At 43.8% G+C, this 21,115-nt stretch overlaps 1 protein-coding gene across 1 annotated transcript in view; it reads right to left on the reverse strand.

Annotated features, from left to right (window-relative positions):
• Window positions 1–16,524, reverse strand: part of CLYBL (citramalyl-CoA lyase) — a 166,924-nt gene extending 150,400 nt beyond the window's left edge. The window contains exon 1 of the mRNA XM_085057187.1: window positions 16,432–16,524. Within this exon, the coding sequence (XP_084913313.1) occupies window positions 16,432–16,517 (86 nt within the window). The 5' untranslated portion in view covers window positions 16,518–16,524. The remainder of the gene's footprint in view (window positions 1–16,431) is intronic.
• Window positions 16,525–21,115: the final 4,591 nt, after the last annotated feature.

The following is a 21,115-nucleotide window of genomic DNA, read 5'->3' on the forward strand; positions in this document are numbered from 1 at the left end:
CAAAATAGTTTGAAATTAGAACAACTTTATATCAAACCCTAAATGTTCTAGTTAAATATTAACCGTTATAAGTCCCTCCCTTAAAGCAGCATATTAAAACAGAAAGCAATGAGGTTTACAGTCTCATATGCTGGGTTCCCATATTGCCAGTGTCAAAATTTATGCCTTTTTTCAGCAATATGGTTGCCATTGCCAGCACCACACTTATAAATGCCAACTGTAATTAAAATCTGGCACCTTACACAAGCATTAAACATGCTTACAGATTAAAAAAAAAAATCTTTATTTTAAAATACTCTTTGCAGCATATGCAGGCTTAAAAAAAAGTTCTTCTTCTGCCAGTTTTAGAAACATTACAGGAAAAAAAATCCCAAGGTCCAAGTTGTCCTGAAAATTGGTCTGGAGAAACCTAAATAATGTGCTAAATTTCACAGTGGATGCATTTGAGGGAGAGATGGCAAAATCTGGATTTTCACTTGAAAGGGACTGCAAAGAAATAGCATATTTAAAAATCTGGAGCCTGGGCAGACACACAGCACAGGTACCACACAGCCTTTATCTGAGCACCCTTTACACTGGCGGTTACAGTTCAATGAAGATGTAAAGCCTCGTCGCTGTCACGGTGAATGGCCAAGCAGGGTTGTGGATCCCAGAGCCCAGTAAGAGAAGAACAGAGGCTGGGATGAACCTGTAGCCTGTTCATCTTAATAGTTTTGGGGATGCAAACATAATCATCTGGGCTTTTCATCCCTTACACACCCATCACTGATGCAATGCTGTGCCTCCAGCAGTGAACGCCAGGCTGGGTGGCCAGAAAAATCCTCTCCCAGGCTTGTCAACAACAGAAGTGATCAGCAGGAGGCTCATGGAGGCTGAGGACACATACAGGGCTGTCTTGGGGAAAATGGGGAGCTGGGGAAACAGGCCATTATACCCAGCAAAATGTCCAGTCATAAATTCCTTTTTCTACTCACTAGTGTGCTACTTCTAAATCACACAGCTTGAAAAAAAGTTCTTCTTCTTATGGACCTGCTGAAGACGAGGAACCCATGTTCATGAGAGCTTAAAATATACAGAAACTGGCCAGGCACACAGCAGCAGGTGCACAAATGGGGTGCTGGAGCACCCTGAGATTGCTTCTTGGTTTGGCAGCACTGCACCCAGCACTGGTCTCTATTGTTTCAGTCATCCATCTTGGCTAAGAGGTGAGGAAGAGCCAGCCAGCCACACTGTCAAATAAGCTGTTGAAGGAGCACCACTTCTCAGAAACTCAGCACCATCTGAGGGCTCTACTAGTGGGGAGTTGCCAAACTGACCTTTTAAACAGTCAGCAGCTGAAAGCAGTGACTTTTCAAAGCGTTTTGATGGTAGATGATGAATTGGCATTTACAGGAACAGTTTCCAACACAACCAGTAGATGGAGAGGAACCTGATAGCACCTGTCTCAACTTTTGGGACACCATGGACCAAAGGCAGCAGGACTCAGCAGTGTCTCTGCAGCAAAGGCATGATGACCGAGACACTTCATCCTGTCCTCCACACCTCATTCTGCTGGTGCCTGAAGCAAGGTTTTTCTCGTGATCCTATCAGCAGAAGAGGTAATTAAATTGCATTGTGGGGTGTCCCATGTACCAAATGTTTATGGACAGGACTGAAAAACTGCATCCTCACATATTCTTGACTTCACACTCTTGGCTGAATTTCGGAATCTTTTTGTCAAGTCTGCACAGATGTTTGTGTTCGCTTGTAGGTACTTCAGTTATCAATGACTTTCAGCAGGATTAAATCTTTCAATACACTTTTCTTAAAAATAAACTAAACTACCAAATGGGAAACCTTGAGTTGGATAATTAATTTGAATCGTGTTTTCCCATATAAAGGTTTTAGTTATTTTCTTGGAGAAAGGTTAATTCTCAGTTTGTAACCACTAAAGTATGTTGCTTTGTAACTAAATATAGCTTTTACACTAAATTTGGCACTTCTTATTGCTAGCCAGAAGGACAGAGTGGCTCTGATGATATATATTTAAACTTTTCTATACCTCATTATGTGTTTTTTCAGATTAATTTTACTGTTTTTATTAGAAAATCACGTATGGCACAATTCTTATTTACTAGTTGATCTCTTTGTGTTTACTTATGCTTTATGTTTCTTTGGATGGAAACTGGAATGCAATTTAAAATGTAGTGAGACAGTTATATTGCTTAAATAGCAGTATCTGAAAGAGGTTAGACTTGTAAAAAAAATTGTGATTAGATTTAAAAATTGATTTATTAAAATAACTCGGTATTGGCTAGAATTAGCACCAACCTAGTATTTGGTCTTAAAATCCTTCAATATTGCAGTATTAACAAATCTAATCCTCTCACAATTAGCTTTTATTCACAGATTGGTGGAGAAGAACAAGCTTTTCTGCTTCTTTCAACTCCCAATTGGTCAAGTTTGAATAAATTAGTTATTTAACTGAGCTAATTGAATATATTGAAGAAAATACTCTCTTGGTACTTGCAGAGAAGGCTATTGATCTCAAAAGCCAACACAATACTTCAAACACTTTGGGTTTCCAGAGTTTAAATTTTGACTTTCATCAGCTGAATGGTTCAATCCACAACCTGGAAGCGCTGTTTCTATTTTGTTTTTGGGGGTGAGGGTATGTGTGTGTGTGTGTGTGTGTGTGATTATTTAAACAGATTACAGTAAGCTTAGCACTTGCCATAATTTTAATAGGCATATTTTGAAGAATAAATTCAATCAGCATAAATTTTAAAAACTGTTTTTCTTATTTATTTCTTGATCACAAAGCTGTTACCATCTCATTGACGCAGGGTTCAGCTTTCTGCTTATCATTTAGTTCCAGATTATTTTTTTTTTAAATAGAGGAATATGCCAGCAATACCATTACTGGTGGTGGAAAGCAGCAAGACCCACATCTCATGTATTTTATATAAAAATGCCAGAATGTAATTTTTATCAGTTGTAAAAAGGCTGAAAGTGGTCTGTAAAAGAATCTGGCAGTGTCTGAAGTGTTAAAAAATTTCAATGTCTTTCTTTTCTAAACCAATTCCCTTCGTGGCTGTGGAGTGAAGACATCCTGCAGACGCCACTCTTCACACTGCAGACCTTGTTACGCATTGCAACAGATCAATCGGGAAAGGGGTGAATATTCCTGTCTGTGAAGTCAAGGCCTCCCAATATATTGCAGTCTATAGTACCAGAAAGGCCCAAACTGTTGCTGGTTTGCCCCACCAAGTTTACACTTAGGTTCAAAACAATTTAATATTGCCATTACCATTGCATAAGCAATGTTATTTTATACAGTCATAGATTACAATAACAAGCCTAAACTATCATGTCTGAATTTTTGTTTTGTAGATTCTGTCATTTGTTTGTTGTGTTTTCAGGTTAATATACCATTTTCCAGGCCAAAGTGGTCAAAGAAGCTGATAAAAAATACCCAAAGGAAAAACGCCCAGAGGAATACAGGCCTTAAACAGCACATTAATTTTCTGGTGTATCTTGTTCAGGAACACCAGGGCTGAGTTTCTGTGGGAAGACATGCTGCCAATGGCATGTGTCTTAGATGATGATAGTGACATTAAAGACAAGGTCAACTTAACTGAGCTCTGTATCATTTCAGACGTAATCAAAGGAAATCCATTGTGACTGCATAAAGACAACAGTGCACTTCAATTTTGTCTTAGAAATTACAAATCTGGAAATGCCAAGTCAACTTTCACACCCTGGATGTGTCCTTGTTCATGCATTGTGTCTTCCTTTCTTTTTTTCTTTTTTAAAATTTCTTGTGTATAAGACATTAATTCCAAATTACTGAATCTAGACAAGATTTTCCCTATTTTAAGGTTCCCTATCAGAATGAAAAAAAAATGCTAGTAAATGCCACACCACTTTTTGGTAAGTCGTTTTCATTTCTTTCCAACATTTATCTGGCCAGATGAATGTGAAATGAGGCAAGAGCTTTGTGTTTGAGAGCACTCATATGGGAAGGAAGGAGCCCTGCCCAGGTTCTGTTTGTCAGAGAAGGTGAAGCATGTTGGTGGAAAGGAACCCCTTTGATTTTTAGCCTTAGAAAGCTCTTGCCAGCAGGCTTCCCTGTCTTCAGACAGATGTGATCCAATGCAACCAAACTTCTAGAGAGCTAGAGAGTTTATGTGGATCCAGCCTTGCGGACAAAAAAAGAAACTTTTCCTCCTAAAATGAGACTCTTCCTCCTTAGGCAGGGAAAGGAGGACAAAGACCAATTCAACCTGTACCCTCTCTGTAGGGCACCACAGCCTTTACCCTAAGATGGGCACTGTTCAGCATGCTCTGCTTTATGTGCTGTGGAAGTCACTGGTGTAAACTGGTGAGCAAACAGCACACATATCAAACCATCCACACTGAAAGACACAGATGTGCCTAAAGTATGACAAAAATAAAGAAACATATGGCAAGAGAGGAACTCTCAAGCTGAAAGAGTGTCATGGGTGAGAAAACACAGTTAACAAACAGCAAGAAACAAAAGGGGAGGGGAAAAAATCCCAGAGGAGCAGAGCCCAACATCCTACAGCAACCACTGAAAGAGGTGGAGATTTTTGGCATCAGTCTGCCTTTTGTAGAGCAGTTACTGGCTCCACCAAAATTTGGCTGAAGGGCTTCCTTACAGCGTGTGGATGTAACTTGCACAACAGTCCTGCTGGACTGACTGGTAAAAGTGTGTGAAAGACGGTAAGAGAAGAAAAATGCAGAAAGATATGAGTTTTGTTTACCCAACACCACTGACTTTCAGAACTTAATTTAAAAAATAACTAGAGAAGATTCCTGCAAAGACTGCAATCCAAGGAAAGGATCATCTTAGGAAGAAACTGCAGAATTATGCTTTCTGGTAGGTATGATACCTGAACTGGCCAGGCTAAACTAGATACCATGCTCTTCATCTTGAGATAACCTCTCCTGCAGCAGGCCACCACAGGAGGTTATCCTGTAGCTCTAGAAATACCAGCGTCACAATGTGCAAGAAAACAAAGACTCTAATTAAAAATGTCATTGCATGTTTTCATTATTTATGGCTACTGTGAAACATGTATCTCAAGGAGTAAGTTAAAGTAGGGCACAGAAGGAATATGTGCCTTTGGAAAATCATGTACTACCAGAGCAGCAGTCCATGCTCAGAGCACGGTTTCACTGGATTGTGATAGGTAAGTAGCAACTACAATTTTTTTAACATTCAACAGATGTTTGCTGGTTACGGTGAAACTACCAGAAAGGCCAAAAACTTGAATGTGCTTACAAATTAAACTCCTTTTTCAAATTCATTATTATTATTATTACTCATCTGCTCTAGGTTGAGACAGGGCTAAGTGGAAAAAATCTTGGCTTTCCATTGCCACTGCAGCAGTGCCAAGGCTGCAGAGGGGGTGCACAACTGCAAATTTTTACAAGCCCTAAATCTTACACTGTGCATGAAGTTTCAAAAACTGAAGATGAATTACATGTTTTGTTTTGCACAATGCCTATTTGAATTATATTTACTTCTGATAGTACTTTAAAGCTCTTTTTATGCAATTACTGTTCTCACAATACAGCACAACAAGAATGTTTATTCAGATAAAAATCTGAATTAATCCTGTTTGTTGTTTTCCATAATTTATCTATTTATCTAAACCCATGTTTTCCCCAGGAGAAATGGTGACACGTTAGTTCCCTCCTGCCCAAGCAAAATAGAAACACTCTGTATTATATTACATTATATCGTAAACTTTGGTAACCAGTGTTTCCCTTCAAGAAAAACCACACGTGTTGCCCTCTGCCTTTAGCAGGCACACATGGGTTCCAACTGGCTGCCATTAAGTTTCAGGTTTTAAAACCTGCAAACAAACATACGGTAGAAGTTAAAATTATGCACTGCTGCTAAATTTGCTTGTGTGTACTGCAGGAGAATGGTCTGAAACAAATGTGTTAACAGTTCAACATTTAAACAAAAATAAACAAACTAATTAAAGAAGAAAGGAGGGGGATTATTTCGAGTTTGTATTTTCTATCTGGTACATCTCATTTCTGTTCATTTAACTATCTGTCCATACTAAGAACAGAACCAGACAAGACTTTAAGTGAATTGGATCAGTGAGACAACTTTTGGGACACAAAGTAATAGAAGTCTTTTATTTCTGTTCTAATCAGTAAAGCTGCTGCAGAGTGAGGTGGGAGCAGGCAGCAAAGCAAGGGGGTGTGAAGGGAACTGGCCATTAACTTATCAGTTCCAGGCCTTGGCTTTCTAATTGACAACCTCAGGGCTACTTTCATCACTTGTCGACTTCAAACCCACACTCAATTTTTCCTTTAGATAATGATGCAACTATAACATAACGGTGTTTCTGACATATTGCAGCATGTAGCAGTAGGAAGATTTCCTCAGTAGCTTAGCTTAACAGGAAAAGAAGAAAAACCCAACTGTTAAATGGTTTTCACATCTATTAACTTCTCAAAAAAACCAGTCAGTAAGAAAACAGATTTTATACCTTTAGTATGCTGAAGTCACTGTTTGGTGCTGACCCAACCCAAAGCACCTTCAGTGCTTTAGTATCACTAGAGATTTAAAAAAACAAGTGAATGGTTAAGGCAATAAGCTCACAAAACATGCATTCATATATAAAGCCTAAATAAAGGAACCCACAGAATTTAGAAATGTACAAGTTAGAGGACTTGAATAATAAATTCCCCAAAAAGGTCATTAAAAACATATATTGATGACATGCTACCTAGAAACCTTATGTCCTTCCCAAAGGAAATAGAGAAGTAACAGGAATGCTGCCACAGACACATTCCTATAGAGCAGAAAAAACTGACTTCTGTCCCCCGGCAGAAATCTGAATGGTGGCTGAAGGCAGCCAAGACATTTGTGCAGAGTAAGGTCCTCAGATAGGTATATTCATCACATTTGGATCATAAATTTAAAGAATACTAAATTTTGTCAAGTAACAGCATGTCCACAGGCAGGACAGCACCTGGCTCTAACATAAACAGTCACATAACTGCCTTTTAATGGTGGATATAAAGGTTTGAGTCCTGCAGTCAGCTCTGCAAAGGCCTGGGGTCACGCAGCTCAGCACAGTGTCTGAGGCCCTGAGCACATCAATGTGGGCAACAAAAGCAGCATCAGAAAATGGAATAATACTGATGTGTTTCCAAAGTGTAGCCCCTCCTATGTGATCCACGTGAGGAGGGATGACAGGCTGGATACCACACTGCACAGCCAGGTGCTGCTGGAATTGCTGTGCATAAGCAGGCAGGTAGGGAACTAATCCAGATTAACCAAGCAAAGACGCTGCAGGCAGACTTGATGTGCAGTCAGCATGTCTCCCCTGGCATTTGGGCTCCGATGCTGCAAATGGGCACCCAGGTACCTTCAGTCATAGGACATTTATGTGGCTATGAATAATTGGCTTATGCTGGCCTGACTAGAGGAGTTCAGCCCCAGCCATTTAAGATCACAGATATGGATGCCTCATCCCAGGGAGCAATTGCTACATTTTGGTCATAAACTTTAAAATGATGGCTCCAGCTCTTATTTGAAGATTGACAGGGGAGCAGGTAAGGAAAGCAGTACCTGCTCTGAGAATGAACACCGGGCTCAATGTTTCCTTGGGCTGCCTTTCAGGCTTCCTAAATCCATAAAGCTGCAGCATATTGTGAATTTTGCAGATTACATTGCCTGTTCAGAGCTGTAACAATAGCATATCACCATATCACCCCCTTTCAAGTGTTGTGCATGCTGCTACTCCTTCTCAAGTAATAAGGAGGCAAGAGCTCTCCCTACAAAATGCCTGGCCCACATCATGGGCAAAGGTCACCAGTTGCAAAATATTATTAAAAAACCAGGACAAACTTATTTTATAGCCAAATTAACAGCTCAGCAAAACAATGGGCTATAACAGGGAAGATAGTAAGTCTAACAGCTGGGCAGTTCAACTGCTAAGGTTTTTACTGGGATCATTGCCTGGGATGTTTTTGGGGTTGTTTTCAACAAAAGAGATATCAACACAAGAATGTGGAAACTCAAGTTATTACATTAAATAGTGGAGGCAGGTGTTTTTCCGTTTTTTAAAACCAAATCCCCACCACCTCTGCAATTTTGCCACTCCAAGGCTGCAACCAGCAGTACAAACCAGTTCCCTTTCAGGGTTTGGAGCGTGGGTTTAACAAGCCTGTTTTGCCTTCCTGCAGGCACTTTGAGCTTATAAATGGCACCTTTCAGTGTCCTGAATTATGAAGGGCAGCTAGTCCTGAATTCTCCTGTCGCTTAATGATCTCACATAAAATGAGGTCCACAAAACTTTTATTACCACTGCAGTTCAAATTCACAGGTGAAGAACCACCAGGGAAAGGATGTGGACATCTTTTGCTTTCCTAATTTTCCAGGTGCAAGAAAGTTTCCCACTTGGACTTGAACAATTAGTTAACTCTCAAAGCAAAGCCTGATCTAAATAAAAAGACTTCAGTATGTTCCCCTGATAAGCACTGGGAAAATCCAAGGGAAAACTACTTGAGAACAACACACACTAGTATCACATTTAGGTAAAAAAAAAGGAGGTTAAAAAGACCCTATCTAAGCATTTATTTATCCTCTTTGTGCACCTAATATTTTTCACTTATCACCCCTAAGTATATCTGACAGTCAAGGATTATAGATAATATTTAATTAAAACATTGATTAGTTCTGCCCTTATTCTGGTAATAACATCCAATGTTTGGAAAACATACTGCACCTTAGTAGTATGAACAAAAAGTCAAAAGAAAGTCTTTCCAAAAAAAGAAAGGATTTTGTTTGTTACAAATTACACTTGCATTTATATAAAGATTTAATGATTCATGGCATGCCAAATACAGTGCTAATGAGCTTTGAGTTGTGTTTTTCATTTCTGTTAGAATTTTTTTCCTGCTAAAAACAATTACTAGGAGCCATTCAAATGCCACTGCATAAACCAGGAAACCTAGTAAAACTGTAGGTAAAATTGGTATTTTGTTTCAAGCGTGGCTCAGGAGTCCAATTCACTTGTTGGCAAGCTGCATATTTCAAGTAGCACCTACATCTCGTTCAAAAATGGAAGCCAGGTAAGATGCTTTTAAAAAACACATTTGCAACGTTCATTAATGAAAAACAAAAATTAAAGAGTGTAAGCTCACCATTTAATTCCTGCCTTCCGAGGATGAACATCTTAGTCTTTCTGCTTTCTTCTCCACTTTCCAATGAAAGGTAGATAAATGAGCAGAAATATAAGCTCTTAATTCTCAGCACCTCTTAGAGGACACACGTGCCCATAGGAGCTTAAAAACCTTCCTGGGGAGCATTATTAATCTTGCTGCTAACAGCACCGAATTTTTAAAGCCTATTAAAACACCGTCTAGTCATAGACATGCAAGTCTTGCTTTTTAGTGACCTGGTTTCAAGAAACAAATGAATAATCACTGGAAATTATGCCAAATTAGCTTTTATCATTCAGTTACACGGATCACTGCCCACCTCAACTACTAACTAGACACCAAACATCGTCCTTCTACAACAAACCTTGCCATCTACCACACAGAATAGTTTGAACTGGAAGGGACCTTTAAAAGCCAGCTAGTCCAACCCGCTGCCATGGCCAGGGACATCTACTACTAGATCAGCTACTCCACATGTTGATGCTTCAGTGTAATGGAAACCGTACTTTGACCTTGCTTCATCCTTGACCTTGCTCCTCCACCTCTTCCTTTGGACCTAGGAATATTTTCAGAAATCTGAAAATAATTCCAACTGCCTTTTTCCCAGGGTGTAGTACTCCTGCCTGGCTGCAGCCAAGCAGCTGCCCATTTACACCACAGCAAGTCAAGCTTCTATTAATCCCTTGGACTTCAGTCTTGCAAGTAAAGTGCATTACTCCAAAGGCTTTCAGATGACTTTTTAACTGAAAACATCCAGGATGTTGGGGGTTTTAACAAATCATCATAGCTATTGCCCAGCAGCTGATAAGTATGAAGTTAATTAATGTTGCCAGGAAATAGAAATATAGCTGTGATGAGCTAGTCTTGTTATGCCCATAGTCAATATTTCCTCTCCTTTCTTTGAAGAGCATTTCACCAAGTTAACAAAAACCATAAAAACACCCCAACCAAACAGACGGAGTGAATGAAAGATATTTACACTAACTAACCCTGCTCTCCAGTTCACCCCCTCAAAAATCCCACTGACAATATCAAGAGTGGGGAATCAAACCCCTTTATTACCAACTCCACAGCAGATAAAGCAGCAATTGTGCTTATACAGTATTGGAAGTGTAGCTACAACATAGCGTGACAGCTTGTTAGTGTTGAAAATATATAAGCTCTTTGTAATTGTGCCTTTGGAATGCCATCTGTCTTGAATTAACGTCCACCTGGGATCATGTTTCGATGACCAATATGGACAGATTACTGGAACTTTAAAACCTCGCTTTCTTTGTAATTGACATTTAAACTGTTTGAAGTTTCTCATTAAGTCCTTTTTTACAAATTAGGTGCAGATGTATAAAGCTAAATGTACAGTACTAAGGGAAATTAGGTCACCTGAATGCTCAATAATAAAATGTATCAACTGTTTAAGTGCAATGGGTACATTAAAATTTAGAGATCAACTTTATGCCCCAAATTCTTCAAAGTTTCATCATTCCCCTTTCATTGCTGCAGAACCCCTGATGCCAACCATTTTTAATTAAAAAGGCAGTGAAGAAGGTGGGTTTGGCCATGCAGCCAATGACAACTGGACAGCCCTGTCCCACAAAGAACTGGAGAAGGCAAGGCAGGCAGCCACAGAGATGCCCATTTCACAGGGACAGGCAAATACTATTTACACCAACGATGCTGGGAGATTTAAAGGGCACAGTGAGACTTAAGAAGTAAATATAGGTCTGATGGGAAAATAAGGGAAAAAATATGAAGGGGACTTGTTCAACATCCTGGGGCGGAGCAACCACAAGCTGACCTCCAGACCCACTTGCAGTCAAAGTTCTGCGGACCTGCTGTGCTCCTCGGCCTTGCAGGGCAGAAGAGAGGAGTGCAAAAAAGGGGCAGTGGCTGGAGAAACACCTCCATGCACAGCCTGGCTGACAAAATAAGGGCAAATTGAGTATTTCCCCTTTCCAAACAAGGAGGTTCAGAACTCAGGGAGGTGTGAGGAAGGGGTCCTGGAGAAACCACTACCAGAAGCTCACCTGATGTGCAGAGAATGGGATGAGATACATGGGGGTTCATCAGCAGAAGCCCTACAAAGCTCTTAGCATCAAGGGGCTTTTACCTGCCAGAATGGCTCTTGAGACAAGAAACTTCAAGCACAGCAGCCCAATCTCCCCACCAACTATGAAAACTCCAGGGACCCCACTCCACTAGACCCCATCTAGACCCCACCTAGCCTTTATGTGTAGCCAAGAAATTCTGCACAAGTGTGTGAAAGTTCAGTGATGGAAGGCACTGAACCCTCACCAATGGAACATACACCCTCCTTTGCCATGCAGGGCCACCAAGCAGGAGTGGCACTGGACCTCAAGATGCCTTCCCGCAGTTGGCAGTGTTAAAACTCAACACAAAAACACACACAAGTTTGGTCGAAGGTCTGCTAACCTTCTCTCCTGGAGAAAGGTCTCCCACTCTAAGGTAGGACACCATCTACATAAAATGCACAAATTCAAATCCTTTTGGCAGCACAGCTGGCACGCTGGTTCTGGGAATGATGCCAGGATGCACACCCTGGCTCTCTGCTCATAAGCGTGGAGGTGCAGTGGAAGAAGCAGTCTTCTCCTAAAAGCTCTTAAACAAGACAAATACACTGTCAACCAGATCTCTTTTTGTGTGCTTAGACTACATTTGTGTGCTTAGACTACTCTTAAGCAGAGTGTCTTTAGTACCACTACTTATCACAATGATTTTAAAAAGCTTTTCTGCTCACATCCCCTTATAACCCTATTCTGGTAAGCTACTAAAACTCTTGGCAAAAGAAGTGTAAACTTTCAACTGGATATGTTTCTGCTGCTTCTGATAAACACCTAAGCAACTTTGCTGTGAAAGTGCCCATGCTTCTGGTTGCAAGATGAACCGCAGGCCCCCAGTGGTATCAGAACAGGAGATTCTGGTTTCCTTATCCACAGGCTCTTTCTCCAGTGCTCACACACATCTTCAGTTCAAGGAGGAATTCAGAACAAAAATTACATATTTTTAAAAGAAATAAAAATTGAGCCATATGTAAGCAAATCACAACACCTGGGAGACAATAAAACCTGACTGATATAATACAGCAAGATAATAACATTTTCCAGGAGAGGACAGCCCAATTCATTCACAAAAGGAATGAGAAAGAGAAGGAACTCATTTGCCATGAGTACTGAACAAGAAAGGCTTTTAAGGAAGATGTATTTATACCCAGCTCTGTTTTGCTCATATGATTTACAAATACCAGCTTTCATTTGGGCAATAAGTTTGCAAAGGCAGGTACAGGACCACACAGAACTGTCCAGAAGAACACAAGCTTTAAGCAGACCAATTGGGGTGCCAGTGGTGATTAGCTGGACATGCTCAGCTTTGCACCCTGCTTCTCATTAGCATTAATTATCCATCATCATACCTCTCCTGCTGCCAGGATGAAAACTGGCTCGGGCAGTAGTTTCACAGTCCTTAATGCCAGCTATGGATTTGCCAGAGTGCACAACAGGGAGCTTATATTGGCCACATGTCTTTCTGCCAAGGGCACAGGAGAGCAGAGACCTGGTTCAGCAGAAAGTTGGAGCAGAGTGAACAGGTAATACCTTCTTTGCTGGAAGACCTCTCAATGTAACTTTAACCTGCCAAAAATGTTTGAGTGAATTTGAAACACCAGAGCTAAGGCTCAGTTTTGTAATATGCTTCACTTGGCCTAGCAGTGATGGCTGATGGAAGGCTCCATCCTACACGTGCCCTCACACATGGCCGTGGTTGCAAGGTAGATTGAGGCTCCATCAGGTCCATCCCGAGACAGGATGGCAGTGCCAGGGACTTGATTAGTAGTGCTCAGGGTGTCCCCTCCCTCCCCAGTGTGAGCTACTATCAGATTCTCACCTCACTAGCAATACGACAATATTAGTTTAGGTGAACCAAAGTGACCTTGTAGAAAAGCAGACTCTGCACATACGGCTCAACAATTCTGCCAGATAAAGTGTTTTTATCACTAGAAAGTCACACTTTCAAATAATTTTCACCCTGAGGCCATAATCTCGAAAGACCTACTTAAAAATGTGTAGAACATAAAATGAGTGATTTTTTTTGATAGAGGTTGAAGAAAGAAATCCCTCACAGACATAACACTTTATTGATATTCTTGGTCACAGCTCTACACATGCCGAGCAGGATCAGCTACTGCTAAGGACCACGATTCATGTCTTTCCATTTAAACCCTGCAACAAAGAATAAAACTATTTCACAACTAACAAAGGGGAACCCTACAATTTGCTAGAACAATCTCAGCTCCCATTGCATCAGCACCCTCCAGTGTCCAATCCATGAAAAACATCATCTTCACTAATTTGCCAAGCAGACACAAACTCAGAGCGTGAAACACAAGACACAGCAGTGGTGATTCCTGAGAGGGAAGATGACAATCAGTGATGAGAGAAAAAACTCCCAAAGCTAGAAATTTTAAATGACATAGGCATAGTCTCTGAAGAAGATCTGACACAGGGTTATTACTCTTCTCAGGCTCCTTTTTTCCTAGCAGGCATGCTGGTGTCTGCACCTTTGGCAAGACAGGCTCTATGTGCCTGCACTATATATTCTATACTCTGCAGCATTCCACTGAGATGTGGATGCTGCCTTTGACTGATTTAGCACAGGCATGTGGGTATGGATCTGCCTGGAATATGCCATGTAAATCAATACACATAATAAAACCCTCTCGTGCATGGGTGAGGCACATGTGTGCTTGGCTCACTGAGAGCAAACAGGTGACTGTGCTTATAAGTGCAATGCTCTTCTCTTACAGCACAATCACCAAGCAAAGAGAAAACAACAGAAAAAACAGCTGCATTTGTCACTGAAAAACAGCTGTATGAAGGGGCTTTTTAACTTCTTCCAACAAGACAAAAATCTTTCACAGACAGGGAAAGCCCAGTAGGCTCTGGAACATCACAAATAAGAAAAACCAGCTCTGGTAACCATATGCCTCACCTGTCTGATAACAACACAAATGTTTGGTCCAACTTTTCCAGGAAGCACTGCTTCCCCCCAGCTTCATGGGGGCAGCAGCATGCATATGAAGAGCTGGAAAGGCAGCCACACCACAGGACATACCTGCTGTAATTAGGGTCCCAGCCTGACAGCATGGCAGAGAGCTCTGTGGCACACAGGCACCACAGTCCAGACCCAGTGGCATCTGCCAATTCCTGCTAAAGACCAGGTAGCTGCTAAATAAACCCAACCAACATGCTCATCGATTGCTAACCTTTGAAGTCATCCCTATATTTCCTCTCTCAACTGCACACAGCCCCATGGCTGCCTAGCTTGAAGGTGAGCAAGGACTCCTCCTGTCTCATCCCGCTCTAGTCTCTGACTGCTTGGATGTCCAAGATTCTGTGGTCTCCACCTGCCCAGTGGCCTCTTGGGCTCCACAGCAACACTGATGACAAGGGGCGGGCAAATCCCACCATAGGGAGGCCATTACCTCTTCTGGGAGTCAAGCAAGAGCATTGTGATGCCTGGCAGCCACACCCCAACCCATGGCAGCACCAGCCAAGGAAGCCCCTTCTGACCTGGCTGGAAGAGAACAGCCTCACCGTGGGCATGCAGCCAGCCTCTTCTCCCAGCCCTGAACAGGTGCTGTGCATATATAAATGGGATCATCCAACTGCCCTCACACTGTGTAAACTCCTCTTCCCCCCACAGAATGAATATTCAAAATTTTTCATGATCAGAAATAGCATCTACAATTCTGCACTAGTATGGCGGGAAGGGGTGAAAATAAGAGAAAAAAAAAAAGGCATGTACGTGCATGCATCTCCTCCAGAAACAGGTGGTAAAAGAACACTGAAGGAGGTAGGCTGGAAAAATTACTCTGGGTGTTATGCAGGACAGATACTCTGGGCAGGAATGACTGACATGGATTTTCTGGGCTCTTCACAGTGCCTCTAGCACAGCACAGAGCACTCCAACTGTCCCTGAGGTTCCTCAAGAACACCAGCATCAATATTGCATGTTCACAGTAACATCTACATTACAGTTTTACAGACCGCATTGGCTTTTGTCACTCAGCTATAAAATATTTACGGAACCGTGGTCTCAGCAGAGAACACAAGAATTTAAAGCTTTAAATATTGATATTAAAATGAATTAACACTTGATTGCCTTCCTAATAGCAATACTAAAACAAATGTACTCTCCCTCTAGAAGTGCTGTTGAAAACCTGCCTTAGATAAGTACAGACCAAACAATCACTCCCTGTGGCAGAAGTCACTCTGTGCCCGCCGGGAACACGCAGGCACACACCCGCAGGCAGAAAGCTGGACATCAACCCTCCACAGGTGTCCAGGAGAAAGGTGCAGCAGAGCCTTTGTCTGAAGTGGCACACGTCACTCGGAGCCTGATCCTGCACGCTGCCCTGCATAGCCATGCAGTATTTCAAGTAGAGCTTTTCCTAGCATCCTGCCTGGAGTCCGTGCTATTCCTGACAGCTTACTCACCCACCTGTGAGAAAGCACCTGGTGCTTTCGGTCCCTTGACAGGCGGACATACATTGCCTACATTACCCTCCCTCATGCAGGCACTGCCAGGACACCCCCCGGACTCTGCACCCCTGGCTCCCAAGGCTCCCAAGGCTCAGGATAAGGGATGCTGAGGGGGCTCCCGACAGCCCCGCTTCTGCCCACACCATCCATGGAGGAGGCGACACAGGATGCTCTTAAAAACCGGGAAAGCCGATGTGATGTGTTGTGGATCCAGCCTGCCCAGCCCCCGGTAGCCCCTGCGGGAAATGGGGCGCGGTGGCTGTGAGGAGCCCGCTCGGGCTAAGGCTGGGCGCAGGAATGGGACAGACCCAAGGTCACTCCTCACGTAGGAGCTGCACCAAAGCGGACAACCGGGCAAGGACGATGTTCTGGCAACTGGAGGAATCACGGAGAAGTTTGAAAGGACCTTAAAGACCATCTCACTCCAACTCCCTGCCGGGGACAGGGACCCCTTCCATGAGACCAGGAAGCCGACTTCCATTCCCACGTTCCACGTGCCCGAGCGCCAGCCCCGCCGCCCCGGGCCCGGCCGCCCCCCCGCCGTAACTCGGGGATCGGGAGGATCGGGAGGATGGAGAGCAGACCCCCGGCGCGGCGAACAGCGCCAAGGAAGGGGCGCTGAGGCGGCGCCGGGGGTCTCGCGGCCCCGCCCCGTGCCGCGCGCGGCTCCGTCACTCACAGTCTCCGCCTCCCCGCGCGCAGCCCGGCCCGCCAGCACAGCCCCGCCGCCATCGCCGCCGCCGGGACACGGCCCTCGCCTCCCATTGGCCGCGCCGGGACACGCCCCTCGCCTTCCATTGGCCAGTCCGGGGGCGGCCCGCGGCACGCCCACACCGCGCGCTCCGCTCTGACGTCACCGAGAGGGCGGGGCCAAGCCCCCTGCCCCAGTGCGGGCCTCGTTCTGCCTGTGGCGGAACAGCGCTGAGGGAAGGGAGCGCCGAGATTCGTACGGGCTCGGGGGCAGAGGCAACGGCAGGCATCAGAGGGGCCGCCAAAATGGAAAATCACAATGTGTTATTAGGAAATTGCACGCTTAGCATGGGAATTGGTATGTTAGTGCCTGGCTTACTGCTTAGGCAGACGGCAGTGGGTTTAGGGTAAAGGGGTAGGGAGAGGAGAGGACGAGATGGAGAGGAGGGAGGGAGAAGGGAAGGGAAGGGAAGGGAAGGCAAGGGGGAAAGGAAAAAAGAAAGAAAAAAATAGAAAAAAAGAGAAAATAAAAAAAGAAAATTAACGGGAGAAAAAGAAAATAAAAGAAAAAAGACAAGAAAAGAGAAAAAGAGATGACCACTCCTGGCTGCAGCACTGGTCCAGCCGGTGGGATGTCTGCGCTCCTGGGGCACACCCTGGCACCGCCTGGCCTCGCTGGAGGCACAGCAAAACCACCTAGCGCTGTGTTTGTGGGGAGGCTGCTGGAACCTGCATGTACCCCTTAGCAGTGGGACAGCCCCACGGCCGCAGCAGAGCTGTTTGCCACCTGTGTCCCCAGCTTCAGGGGCCAGTTGTGGCTGGGATGCTCCAGCTCTGCCCCTTGCAGTGTGCAGATGACTGCTGTGAGTGGGAATAGCTCGTTCTTGCAGAAGATAAAGATACAAGACCAAAGGTAACATAGGAAGTAGCAGTGGATGGGGTAAGAAGGAAACAAACTTGAGAAGAAAAAGATCCTGAAAATGAAATAGAGATTCTGATTCTATTTTCCATCAGTCAAAAATTAGACTGAGAATATAACTTTCTTTGTCATGATGCTGGAGTGTGCTGGAGGGCCCAAAGCATAATCCCAACAAACTCCTCCAATATTGTGGATATTTCAGCTAGGTTTCCAAAGGACAGGAGCTTGGATCATGCCACCTCTCTGTCCTGTCATCTCTTATTCCTACCCTCCCACAACTGCTGAACATATTGCCCATTTTGGACCATGTCTGGCCACGAGAGAGAGATCTCCAAGACACTCAGTTGCAACAAAGCAACAACCCAAAACAGTGCCCCCCCCACTCCTTGGAAAACCAGATTCACATCCATGTAGATCAATCAGAAGTCTTCATGGAAGGGCTTTTTTCTTTCCTAGGTTCTTTGAGTTTTGCCATATAACTTTGTTCTTTTCCTGACACACATTTGGCATTTCTTTGTCAGAGGGCTGCGTGGAAATTTTCCAGTCTGGCTTTGCATCACTTTACTGGGGAAGGGGTGTCAGCAAAGCATGAGTTTCCCCTCCTAGCAAAAATGAAATAAGCTGTTTTGCAGAGCTGTGCTGAACCGTGAACGTGACCTGTGCTCAGCTTCCATCCCCTATGTAATCTTGCGTGCAAGTCATGGGTGATACCACTTGAATCTGACACACTGATAACAAACATTTCGTTATCACCAGCAGCATGACAAGGTTAACCCTTCTCAGTGTAGGTCCAGTGAACTGTGTGTGTCAGAGACTGTTCCTTCTCCCTCCTGGCACTGATGCCTCCTTCTCTTTGCCCTCTCCTCCCACCAGTCTTACCTCCTTGGGGAACTTCTTCATGAAGGATGATATTGCACGAGGTGGTAGAGGAGAGCCTTGGATTTGTCTCCTGCCCCTTTCTTATTTCTGTAGGGATGTGAAATTTCTCTCCTGGTGCCGCTCTTGTCTTTTCCCTTTACCGCTCCAAGACTCCGAGGTGTACAAAATGCTCTCCTCCCCCAGTTCACTGATGAGGATGGCCTGCAGTGGGGGAAAAAAAAGAGATGTGTGGCACCTGACAGCTCCTCTTGGCTGTTGTCTCTCTATGGCTCCCCATGCTAGCCTGGAGAGAATGTGAGCAGGGGTTTCAGCCAGACGGGGCAGAGCCCCTGAAGTGTGCATCATAGAACTATAGAATATCCTGAGTTGGAAGGGACCCAAAAGGATCATCAAAGTCCAACTGCTGGCCCTACACAGGACACCCCAAGAGTCACACCATGTGCCCAAAAGCATTGTCCAAATGCTTCATGAACTCTGTCAGGCTGGTGCTGTGACCACTTCCCTGGGGAGCCTGTTCCAGTGCCCAGCCACCCTCTGGGTAAAGAACATTTTCCTAATATCCAACCTAAACCTCCATGACACAACTTCATGCCTTTCCCTCAGGTCCTGTCACTGGTCACCAGAGACAAGAGAAGAATCTCCCTTGCAGCAACAGCATTTAGTGCGACAGTGTCAGGGGGAGGCAGGACACTGTGCTGACACGAGCAGCTTTCCAGCTTTGTCAGAAGTCCAAATAACCTTTCTTCAGCATTAGTAGCTGAGCGTAGGTTTTGCATTAACCAGTGTTGGAAAACCTGGAATATCGTGGCCTGTTGCATCCCTTTGACTTGTAAATGATCATAGGAACACAGAGACATTAATTAAATCTCATTACTGTCTTTTCCCTTCTGTATTCTGGGAAAAATACTGTTCATCTGTCTTGTCCTTTTAAAATTGGAAGCTTTTTAAAGATGCTGTGTTTTCACTTAATTGCATTAAACCAATGTAACATTTTCCAGGATGCTCAGAAGGTATTTATGAGCCTAACTCCCACTGACATCCTCAAGAGGTAGGTGTGAGGTGCTTTTGAGGATGTGAGTCCTATAGCAGCAGTATGGTTGGGGTCAGACCCCTGGAGCCGTGTGTACATGAATATGTGCAGAAAAGGGTTGCTGAGCTCATGTGGGGCTGGTCCATCAGTGTTATGATACTTCTGTGGGTGTTACTGGGTTTTGTGTCTCCTTGCAAAAACTCATCTGCACAAATGTTTCAGCTGAAAATGAGATAACTGCACACAAATTAATCAGACACAGGGATCCTGCAGTTTCTCAGATAGAAAACAAATTATGAAGGTCAAATGACTCATGGACTGCGCTGTTAAAAATCATTTAGCAACTATAATGGATTAGGAAAAATATTCTAAAAAAAGATAACTGCTTACCAGTTTTTCTCATTTCAATAATGCATCACACCAACCGCAGTGTGCATTTCACATATACTATTTTTTTCAGTTGATGTATTTCAAACACCTTTTTTGTAATGTTGGTCTAGTATCTTCTGAGATGTTGAGTGAATAAGGTTGCTACAAAAGAGCAAACCAAATATTTTGGCAGGAGATGAGGTGGTCCTTGTTCTACAAGCATTTTCTAGTTCTTTGATGATGTCTTAATGGTATGATTAGTGACTAAAGCAAGTACTTTTGAATGAGAAAGGGAAAAAGAAGTGATGTAGAACTGCCGTACTGTAGAACTATTAATAAGCCATGCTGATAAAAATAAATAATTTTTTATCGGAATCTTAGTAGAGGAGAAGAGCTGTGCTGCCGCCTGAAGCTATTGAATGTCAGTGTCCTCTTGACACTCATTTACTTTGATTTTCAAGAGAGAAATGAGCATCGTAACAGCCAAGGCATGTTGTGCCTTCCTCTTGATGTTTGTGTGAACACAAAGGGATGTCCTCCTCTGCTCATTGTGCAAGACTGGGAAATAAATAACTGTCGGCACCAATCTCGCTGAGACTCCTGTGCCTCTTTCCGACAGGCACTCATTTTTGCTGGCCAGCAGTGTTGCAGTGTTCCTGCGGTGAATGTGCTGCTTTGGGCCTGAATTCCTACTGCCCAAGTGTTTGCTGCCTCCCGGCTTGGAGTCCACTGATCACCTAGGGAGCTTTCTCCTGCAGTGCCTCCCGTGCCACCAGACAGCTCACAGCACTCCCTCCCGTTACATGTCTCCTCCCATAGGAGGAGAGCCAAAGGAGGAATGTGCTTTCCAGCAACAAAAAAATCTTGGGAACCTCCCCCAGAAGTACGTTGGTATAAGACTATAAATAAGTCAGCATTTTTATGGTGAAAAATTAATTGTCCAGTGTCTATTCATTGCACCATTATGTTCAACAGAATTGCAGTGTGTGTCATATCCCAGCAGTGCATAGTGTTTTAATCCACCATAAATCCATGTAGAGTACACCAGCTGAAGCATTTAGGGTGATGGAAAGTGGCTTTTGGTGAAAATTGATTGAATAGCCCTGGTATACTGAGGCAGGATCATTTTGTCAAGGAAAGCTTTCTGTGCAGTCTTGAAGGGCCCAAAACTTCCCTTTCCTTAAAAGCAGCACTCAGGCAGTTGCTTCCTCCTCTTGGGAAGGGCAGAGAGCCTCTGCTGCCATCATCCTATTGAACCAGGGGAAATCTACAGCCTTATGCTCTTGGATCCTTCCCAAATCACAGGAAGCTTCTCAGGAAAGGTAAATACCCCCATTCACCTGGGATGTTCCCTAGAGGTTGCTTGTCCAAGTCTGTTGCAGGAGCTGGGCTCGGCCTTCAGCCCACTCGGCTCCGGCTCCGTCCCTCCGGACTAGCACCAGTCGGCCCTCGGGGGCACCGCCTGATTCCCCGTAT

The sequence above is a fragment of the Lichenostomus cassidix genome, chromosome 1 (genome assembly GCF_008360975.1).
Source record: "Lichenostomus cassidix isolate B80296 chromosome 1, HeHo_3.0, whole genome shotgun sequence".
In the NCBI taxonomy this organism is placed as follows: Eukaryota; Metazoa; Chordata; class Aves; order Passeriformes; family Meliphagidae; genus Lichenostomus; species Lichenostomus cassidix.